General features: G+C 41.4%; 1 protein-coding gene across 1 annotated transcript in view; it reads left to right on the forward strand.

The window, feature by feature from the left end:
- The window catches only part of LOC109965816 (sodium/calcium exchanger 1-like), a 77717-nt gene extending 67609 nt beyond the window's left edge, over positions 1-10108 (forward strand). Inside the window, exons 15-17 of the mRNA XM_020610140.1 lie at positions 722-821; positions 1161-1433; positions 3248-10108. Coding sequence (XP_020465796.1) covers positions 722-821; positions 1161-1433; positions 3248-3627 — 753 coding nt within the window. The 3' untranslated portion in view covers positions 3628-10108. The remainder of the gene's footprint in view (positions 1-721; positions 822-1160; positions 1434-3247) is intronic.
- The last annotated feature ends 803 nt before the right edge of the window (positions 10109-10911 follow it).

A 10911-nucleotide genomic window follows, 5' to 3' on the forward strand; every position in this document is an offset into this window, starting at 1 on the left:
CTTCAGTTTGCATTTTCTCATTTGTCCATTTGTGTCATTGTGTGTGTGTGTATGTGTGTGCAGAGAGCAGTAAATGTGCTTATGAAGAGGACTGAAAAGGTTATCTTTCTCACTCTTTAGTTCACCTTTGCATGCAGTGCTAGTTCTTCTGTCTTCTACTGTACAATGCTGAAATGCTTTAATGGTGTCTGGGTCCTGTATCCTAATCTATAAATCCTTTATTGTCCCTGGAATTATTATTTTTTTTTATTTCTATTATTGATACTGCTGGTGTGCTGTAAGTTTTGTACTTTATTTTTATCCTGCCCTTCACTTATTATATAGTAAACCATGCAGGGTTTTCACCTCACAAAGCCCTGACAGCTCTGTTATGATAATGACTGCTGGTGCGATGCTCCATAGCCACTGCAAGCATCTTTTATTAGTTCCCTTTCTCACTGCTTTAAACAGAAGACGCAACCAGACTGCCCGAAGGCTTTTCCTAGATTTCATGGCATCACAGCCAGTTTCACAACACCCTTTTCCTCAAATTTTCATTATGACATATTGACTTTTTAAATGTACCTTTGCAACATGGGAACTAATTGAAAGGCTTGGAACCTGCATTTTCCCCTTTGAGTGGCTACAAGTAAATTAACCACTCAGGGGTTGTGACTTTCCTGTTCTGTACTTGCATGTTTGCTTGTGTGTTTGTGTGTTTGTGTATGATGTACGCGTATAGAGCACAGTAGATAAGCTGATCAAGAAGACAAACCTGGCCTTAGTGGTGGGCAGCAGCAGCTGGAGGGAGCAGTTTGTCAGTGCCGTGACTGTCAGCGCAGGTAACTCTCTCTCTCACTCACACACACACACACAGACACACACAGGACATTAGGCACCACTGTGATTTTTGAACGGTGATTTTGGGTGAATCTTTCTTGACATCATTTTGAAAAAATAATGGAGGATGAGAAAAAGTTTTTTTTAAATTACATGCAATGCAATAACATGCATTTGAACCTGAATCACAAATCTACTTTAATCTATTCAGTTTCATTTCATTCCTGCCACTGATCCTACTTAAATTAAAGTAAAAATGTTACCTGTCTCATCCTCCTCCTCTGAACTGTCTCTCTGCTTTGTTCTGCTATCTTCCTCTCTTCCACCCGATCCCACCACAGGAGATGATGATGAGGAGGAGAGCGGTGAGGAGCGGCTGCCGTCCTGCTTTGACTACATCATGCACTTCCTCACAGTCTTCTGGAAGGTTCTGTTCGCTTTTGTCCCGCCCACGGAGTACTGGAACGGCTGGGCCTGCTTCATCGTCTCCATATCGCTTATTGGCGTCCTGACAGCAGTCACCGGAGATCTGGCTTCACACTTTGGCTGCACAATAGGGCTGAAGGATTCAGTGACGGCTGTTGTGTTTGTGGCACTGGGAACATCGGTGCCAGGTGAGTGGTTATTTCCCACATCTTCCTCACTCCCACTACATGCAGTAACGCCTGAGCAAACCAAGGTCAAACTGCAATTAAAATTCATTTCTGCTAGGAAATAAAAATATATCCTTGGTGTTTGTTTTGACTGTAATGTTTTATTTGACTTACACCAGTTGACTTTTACCTCTAAAGCAGTGAGTATACAGTAGGCTCATACACTGTGCATGTAACATTGTAATATTTGAGATGCGAGTACACTGCCATTAAACGAATCACGGGTGACAGCAACCACATCCTCCCCCACTTGCATTCCTGGAACCTGATGTAGTACTAGCTCATGAGGGGTGCCAAAATTTAGCCCCAGGAAATCGTCTCCAAAGCGGGCGGAGGGCAGTGGAAACAAGGGCGATATGTCCTGTTACAGGTCAGTAGGTTCCCAGAGTCAAACAGGCCCAATAGTTCATGTTTCTTCACACAGACGTTTTTAAATAGCAGTAAACATAAAATAAGATTCATATTTCCTTCAAAATCCATATATGACAGACAAGTGAATAAACTAATAAAAGGAGGAAGATTGATCCTTTCTCCTCCTCCTTACAGCCGCCGCCCTCAGTAAGCAGCCTGGCAATCAAAATTGAATTGTAAAACTTCAGCTCTATCTCAGCCTTCAGCCTGAGGTTGTCACTGCCCGGAGGTGACGCATCATCCCAGGGTTTTAATTCAGTGCCCTTCCTCATTCCTCTCATCAGCCGTGTCTGGAAAAGTCAAGGTCTCTGAAAAGAAGCGTCTGATTCAGTTCAATTCCTTCAACGTGTTGGAAGCTGTACATGCAGATTTGATAGCCATTATCAAAGTGTGTGTGTCCAGTCACAAGACATGCTTGTGTTAAGTTATTGGCTTTTCTTTTTTTCCATTTTCCCATCATCCGTCTCTGCACGTTTACTCTTCCTCCTTTCTCATACTCCACCTCATGTATCTACCCTTGTGCCTCGTCCCAGTCATTTTAGCATCCTGGCTTGGTGTTTCCCTTCTCTCTCTCTTTCTTCCTCTTATTGAATGTTGTGTTTTAACTATTGTATCATCCATCATTCTGACCTGTGTGCGCTGCAGTACTCAGTGTGTGTGTGAGTGAAAATGTGTATTCACTCTGCTGATGTGATGCACAGCCATGTACTTTCCTCTGGGAGTGTTTGATTATCTCCTTAAAACTTAGAAACATTTATCTCCTCTCTTTTCCCCCACTGTCTGACATGCACCCTAACCCCCCCTCCCTCAGCCCTCCTCTAGATTTATAAAAGCATTTCTGCATTATTACATTAGAGAGACATTCAAGGATTATCAGGCCGGTTTACACCAGATTTGCAGATTCAGGCGGTTAGAGACAAATTGTGATTGGAAGCTTTTTTGAAGACTGTGAACTACTAAAAGCTGTTTATGGAGCTCACTTGTAACCATCTGAGCCATGTAAATAGTGTCAGTGTTGTTTCAAATCTGCGGTGGTGCTGAGGACATTTTGCAGAATCTTGCACAGATTCATCCTCAGAGTGGCGACACTGGTTGAAGTCTTGATCTCAGATACTGCATTAAAATGAAAGTGCATGAAGAAGGGACACTGTAGCCTGATAGCCAGACTAAATGGCCATGCTGTTTCGCTTCAACATTGTGTTGTTCTCATGTTAAATTCTTTTTGCAGTTATCAGCAGTGTGAAGTCCTTGATTGTATGTTTGATTTAGGGTTTAAAATCAGTTTCGGATCCAAACACATGGGGCCAAAAACAACAACAAAAGCTTTAAGATTGCTCTAAAACTTTTTTGTCTGTCCCATCCAGACACATTTGCCAGCAAGGTCGCTGCCATCCAGGACCAGTACGCTGATGCCTCCATTGGCAATGTGACGGGCTCCAATGCTGTCAACGTGTTCCTGGGCATCGGTGTGGCGTGGACCATTGCCGCCGTTGTCTGGCAGTCCAAAGGTGAACCATTCAAGGTGGACCCAGGAAGCCTGGCCTTCTCCGTCACCCTCTACACCATAATGGCTGTGTTGAGTGTGGTCACGCTACTGTACCGGAGGCGGCCGACTGTGGCCGGCGGCGAGCTGGGTGGGCCGCGGACTTGCAAGTTGTTAACATCGCTGCTGTTCATCATGCTCTGGTTGATTTACATCCTGCTGGCTTCACTGGAGGCCTATTGCCATATAACAGGGTTTTAGATGGAGAGGAGAGGGGAGGGATAGAGACCCACTGTCAATATGAAGAGAGACAGAAAGCGATGGGGACTCTTCATAAAAGAACAGGGGCTACAGGTGGATCACTATGGCTGATTCTGATATTTCTAAGGGATCAACATGTCCAGATTTCATTTTTTAAATGTGCAAAATACAGATTTTTTTGTTAAAAACATCTTTTTCCTGACAAATTCTATCAACCATTATGAACATTTGTTCTCTCCAATTATTTTTCTTAGCACTGACAGCTCTGTATAGGCACAGAGATCCAACCATCTATCCAGTGACAAAGAAACTTGGAAATACAAAGCCTGTAAATTAAGAATTACTTAATTACAAAAAAACTGCAATGCAGACTTTAAAGAGCTGACATTGTTCCTGTATACTGGCAAACCAGCAGGAGAGAAGAAGACACAAACAGCAAGAAGAGCTGTCAGCCAATCAGCTGGGCTCTGAGAGGACAAATGAAAAAGAGAAGGAAGAAAAGGGGGAAAAATTGAGAGAGGAAGCTGGAGGTGACTGAACTAGGGAAAAGAGAAAGTCTGGAGAACAACTAGAGAAAAAGAAGACAAGGAAAAAAGTAAAAGAAGAAGAATGGATGGGCAAAAAAAATTCTACGCCCCCTCCTGACACTTTCGACTTTTTTCTGTTGTACCTGTATCTCGTCTCCATGGGAACTGTGGATCCTCCCACCCTACATATTGAACTCTATCTGATACTATTAGTGACTTCTGACTTTTAACGCCCCCTCCCCTAAATGTACACACACACAAACACACAGAAACCTTGGTGCCCTCAGGTGATTCTAGAGCAGAGGACCAGCCACCAACTTCTGAGCAAAATGAAAACTGACAAGCAGTTTTTTCTATATTGTGTCTCTTTTTGAACTCACTGTGCAAAATTATCTTTCCACCATGGACACACATGGACACACACAATACTGTACACTGTCCTGCAAACATTCTTCAGAGTGCACACACGTCCCTCCCTCTCACCTTACTCTTACCTCCCCTGTAGGAACTGTTTTAAAGTTGTGATAATGAAATGCTGTAGTCAACCCTCTTTTTTATTTTAACCAATCTCAAGCTCCTCTCTATTTTATCTTGTGAAAGAAACCTAACCCTGCCTCCCTTTTTTCTAGACTTTTAAATGGCGTCACGTGTTGATGTTGTTACTGTGCAATTGTTACAAAAAAATTGTAAATACTGTATGATTAGAAAGGATGAAGAAAGTTTTCAGTTACGTGAGATGTGACTTGGACTGACATAACAGATTAGCGCCAGGAAGAAATCTCAAAAGTGGGATGGAGAAACAAAGGAAATTAAAATGAGAAAGTCTTGGAGCTCCAGGGAGCAAGCATTCCACCTCATGATAGTCGTTGTGCACTACACATTCTGAACTACACTGTTTACACTAAAGTTTCATTAAAATCATGGGGAAATGTGAGCAGCTGCAGCCAAGCAGGAAATGATGTAACACCAAGAGACGTCAATAAACCAGACACATGAAGGATCTGACTGGCTGTCACCATGACAACAACTGTGAAGACGTTGCTTGTGACAGTGATTTGACAACAAATCGAAACTATGACTATACTCGGTGTTTCTAAGTGTATGTAATAATATAAGAAAATTACTGATCTGTGTGCAAAAACGATATTTAATATATTTTAAGTCTGACTCTTTGTAGGGGAAACCCTGGACGAAGACCAGAAAGATCCAAACACCCTTTTCAAGAAGACATTTTTGGAAATCTATCACAAGGGAAAAAGGTGGTTAACATAAATCCTTGGATGCCTCACAGACAGAGAGAAGAGTAGAATATTAAGGGAAATGTATGGCAGCTCTGAAATATCACAATGGGCATTTCTTTGTACCCAAAACACCAAACAGGAGTCTTTGTTTTCCAGTGAACATTGTCACAGATTAAGTCACAGGTAAAAAAAAACAAACATTCATTTTCAGTGTGCAGTTATACCTTGCAGATATCGTACAAGTACCACAAGCTGCAAGTTGTAGTGAAAAATAATACTCATTCATAAAGCTACACAGCTAAATGTGCTAAATTATTATGGATATGAGCCTGTTTTGAAAATGGTGCTATTTATTTTGTTTTTGTGCAAAGGTCTGTCATTAGATGTGATGTGCGTAAAAATTAGTGAGATATCAGAATAGCTAAAAATGAGAACATGCCACATATCACAGGAAACCCACTAGTCTGTTGTCCTCCATCTGTGAAAGTGTTCAAACCCGCATTTACATTATGCTTGTGTTAACACCCTTGCTCTGCCCAAGGGCTGGACTGAGGCTGGACAGAAGGCAGAGCGTATGGCTTATCAGTGCAGATAACTGGTAAATGCATTCCCCTTGTTAACAGCAGCGTAGAAGGTAGCGAGTGTTTTTTCTCTCAGCTGCCCACAATGCTGATTGTAAACTTAAAGGAAAAATCCTCCTGAAAGAAAACAAGAATTTTGCTTTTTGTTATAGCACTGTTCATTACGAGTAAAATGGGACTGAAAAACACAATTAACCTGCCCACGATCCATATTGTTTAATATGGATGAATTGCCCACTGCTTTCAGCCTAATGTAAATGCAGGCTGTACAAAGCCAGCTCAGTCAAGACTGGGCTAAACAGGCGCAAGCTCGTCTGACGCAGCCTCACCAAGGTCAGCAGCTCTTGTACAAATGGGAGATAAGTGGGTGATCTGGAGCAGAGAGGCATTGATCCATGGGGATACAAACGCTTGTATGCATTACTCTCTCCCCTCAAATGTGACATTATAAATACCACACCAGTTCCCTGCGCTTTCTGACAGCTATAGAAGAAAAGAGAATAGGAGGAGTTTGGCCACCTGCTCTGACGCTCTGTTTCCAAAATATACTTAACATTGCTGTCAGGGAATTAGACACAATGGCATGCCCAAATTTCCACCTCACTGAGGAGCTGGCTTAAAGGATAGTCCAGCATGTTAGGTTTTTACTATGATTTTCAAAATACTGAGGAGATAAATTTTGATGCGAACTGCAGCAATTTGAGTGTAGTAGCTTAACTGCCTCAGTGAGCTGTGTGTCAGCGACTGCAATAGTGTAAGCAGTCCCAAATTACAATAACTAACTTCCTGTTTATTTACCAGTCACCCTATACCTATCCGGTCATGACTTTAGTTTCCTTGGTATTCACTACAGCCCTGGTAGTCATCTGTCTGAAACAGTCTGACTGACCACCCAGACCCTTTTGTCGTCTCACTTTCTTTAGTCATTTATGTCTCACACAATATCTTTAAACACAGGAGTGAAGCCCCATGATAGAGACCATCAGCCATTTGCCAGTTTTGACAGGACGCCTGCTGGGCCAAACTCTTTTTTTTTATTTTGCAACGACTCAATGAAGCTTCTATAAGAGAATGAGTGGGCAGGAGAGTAGTGCTGCTGACGCCACAGAACACTAGAATCCTGGGACTGATTTAGAAACGAAGGCTTTTAAAGGGTTGATAAGCCTCGCTGGAGCACGTCTCAGTGTGTGTGTGTGTGTGTGTGTGTGTGTGCATGCTTTCTAAGTAAGTGAAGAAACACAACCATATTTTTAGCCTCTTGCCTGTTGCTTAGCAACCATTTATCTGCAAGCCGTTGTCTTCTTGACTGTTGCTGGTATGTGTGAGACATTGTGTGTGTCTATGTCTCATTCCCTTTTGATGTTCCTCACTTTGCTTGCCCTTGTAGTGAATGTGACAGTATAGTTTGTCAGTCATTTCTTCTCTCTCTGTGGGTGAATTTCAACATATGTTGCTTATCATATGTTCCTCTTTTCAACATGTGTGTTTCTTTGCTTTAGGATCCTCATGCCTCCCCTTGTTCTCATCTCTCTATTGTTTGCACATGTACATGTGTCTTTGTGTGTGTCAGCTGGTGCTGTAACCTCCTTCTAAGGGCTCACCCTGTGTGTCCTGGCTGAGTTTCATATGCTAGATTAATGAATTAGAGTGCGAACCTGTCCCACAGTCAAAATGCCTGGAAATTGGATTCCCTCCCTAGTGTGTGTGTGTGTGTGTGTGTGTGTATTTCTTCACATTCCATCCATGAGTGTATTAATGCATGGCTCGTTCTGATGTTGGAAATAATGTAGTCAAGAGGAAGGTATTTTTAAATGCGGGAAATGACATGATATGAAAAATATATATAGATGTTTACAAAGACCACACTTTTCTTTTTTCTCTCTTTTTTTTCTCAAAGATTAATTAAAACTTCACTGGCAAATGTGCCAAAGTTTCTCTGTGATGTTTCTACTCATGAAAATGAAGCCTAATTTCATTTAAGGTTGTGGATATTTTAAATTAAGATGCTAATTTCACTAAATGCTTAGCAATCAGCAAATGTACTTCAGTAGGCAATCATTTTTAGACTGATACAATTAGCCAGTAAGTAAATTTGCCAGTTTATGTTTGTAAGGAGCCTTGGAAATGTTTGGGCACTTTTTTTTGGCAGTGGTTCACATCCGATGCAAATTTAATAAATGATCAGCTGGCCCATATCTGGACAATCAGGCCAGGTTTTTGATGTAACAAGTAAATGAAATGCTCAGTCTGTCTCACATAGTGCTGATCCTGACTGAAGAAACAATTTGCATTGAATAGGCCAAGATGTATTTATACTAACTTGTTTCTAGTCATTCAAAGCTGCTATTTGCCAGTTCTTTAAGACAGACATAACTCCAAAACATGTCCTAAACTGCTTTATAGAAAATCCCATCATACCACAATATCACTTCATATCGCCCCTGGGAAATGCTTGCTGTGTTGAATGAGGTCAACCTGCAACTCTTCTTGTACATGCATTTCTTTATACATTTGTTTCAGTAAAGTTAAATGCCTCTGTTTTATCAGCGTTCACCACCGTTTGTTTAGCTGTTATCTAACCTGGCAACATGAGAAGCTCTGCCATATTTATAGCACTGGCCAGAGGGGAGCAATTGTTGGACGTTTATACTCTCACGCATATAAACACACAGAGAAACACACACCTGGGACCTGACCAGCACAACCATTGTGTTGCTCTGTTGGGTGATAAACAGCTCTGTAGTTCCGTGATTTATCCTGTGGCACCTTGGGAATAGCAGACAAGGTAGGGAGGTGAGGGTGCTTTCACTTCTCTGCATTACATTTCAGGTGTGTGTGTCTGTTCATTACATTCACTTTCTAATACAAACCTAGGCCTATTGGAAGTAAAAAAAATAATAAAACACCCAAACTCTGACTTTGAGGTTTCAAACTGTTTGTGTTTTGTTTTGTTTTTTACTCTATTGCATTTTTTCCTCTCTTGTTCGTCTCTGTCAGTTTCTGAACAACCAAGTGGCAGCTGTTATTCCCACAGCAACCCCATGGTAACCATGACGGCGAGACACGGCTCCATCCTCCACCAGAGGAGAACGAGACAAAGAGTAAACACAATAGTCCTGAGGGGCAGAGAGAGCAGTGGATGAGGAGAAATCAGGGGAGAGATGCGGTCAGAAACAAAAAGAGACAGGAAGAAAGAGTGAGGAGGAAGATGGAGGGAAAGCCAGACAGATAGAGAAGGAGGGATGTGAATGTGACCGGAATATAAGACAGACACAGAAAAACCAATAAACAAATGGAAATATGAGAAACAAGTGATAGAGCTGGTGCTCACTCGGAGTCATCCAATGGGATGAGGAAGACGACAGGAAGCGGCACACTACATTGATTGCCTTGCCTCTCCTGGGTCCAGATGCTTGCCTCTGTACATAAACTGATCTTGACACTTCTTAGTTGGTTAATTGGCTCTGCAGGTTTTTCTTAATGATACTCATCTAACAAAGTATTGCTCTTCATCAAAAGAGGAAACTTTTGCTTCAGCCAGCTACTGAATAAGCATTAAAATGTGTTTCATAAAATACAAAGAGTGGGTTTTCATTTAAGTATTTATACTGTATGTGACTGAATGTAAAAGCTATATGGACTGAGGATTTTCTCAGTATCACAAAAAAAAACAACTATAAATAAAGCCTGAAGTAAAAATGTACTATATCAGATCAACTCCATTTTGCAGTAGTTTGCTGGTGGTTCAGCTACATTTATATTTGTGTAGTGACTGAAGTAGTAAAATTACACTTTTGCCATTTTTGTGTAGTTAGCTGCTGCAACTACAAATAACTTTGGGGCATAAATAGAAAGGAATGATTTTAATTTTTTTATTTTACCATTGCTTCTCTAACCCTAAACTCCTATTGGATATGAACTCTGAGAGACTGCTCATATGTCATATAAACAAGAGATTCTACTCTGAGAAGTAGCAATAAAAGATAGGCTCATTTAGATCAGTGTTCAATGTGTTCAGATGGTCTGAAAGGTGTAGACTGCTTTAGTTGTTAAGTTTGTACAAGTCAGATGTTGCAAAAATGACAAGTAACACAACAGGCTCATATTTGTTACTATTTTAGATAATACAAAATACAAATGTGTTTACAAGAAATATGTAATATCTTTGCAAAATGCCTAGGTGAGATTGCTTTATTTAGGACAGTTTTTGTCTCGTAAATAAACTCAACTGAGTGGCATTTTTTGTTCACGTTTTTTATGTTATAATTTTGTGTCACAGTATGTTGTCGGTTTGGTAATTTTTACAAAGTAGTTTGAACTGCTTTTTCTAAGTAACTTTAGTTTACCAAACTACATTTCTCTCTAGAGTAGCTTTGCTGTAGTTTAATTTCTTCCGGTGAAGAGTGACTGTAAGTTCGCGAACTCAACACTGACCGGCCTCACTTGACAGGAGTGTACAAGACCGGAAGTTGTTTCTGTTAGGAGGTGCTTTGCAACCTGGGAGGCTCTGACTCTGCAGCAGAAACAAACGCTTAGATACTGGACAGATGTTCATCTGGGGTAGGGTTACGAGTCTTTTATCCATTTACGAACTGTTTTAATTAAAAGTTATTCAGTGTGACTGAGCTCCTACAGCAGCAGGTGCTTTTTGTTGTAGCGGCTAACTTCTGCTAGCGGGTGCTTCTTGGTGTAGCGGCTAACTTCTGCTAGCGGGTGCTTCTTGGTGTAGCGGCTAACTTCTGCTAGCGGGTGCTTCTTGTTGTAGCGCCTAACTTCTGCTAGCGGGTGCTTCTTGTTGTAGCGCCTAACTTCTGCTAGCGGGTGCTTCTTGTTGTAGCGCCTAACTTCTGCTAGCGGGTGCTTCTTGTTGTAGCGCCTAACTTCTGCTAGCGGGTGCTTCTTGTTGTAGCGCCTAACTCTAGCGGGTGCTTCTTG

This window comes from Monopterus albus, unplaced genomic scaffold (genome assembly GCF_001952655.1).
Source record: "Monopterus albus unplaced genomic scaffold, M_albus_1.0 scaffold104.1, whole genome shotgun sequence".
In the NCBI taxonomy this organism is placed as follows: Eukaryota; Metazoa; Chordata; class Actinopteri; order Synbranchiformes; family Synbranchidae; genus Monopterus; species Monopterus albus.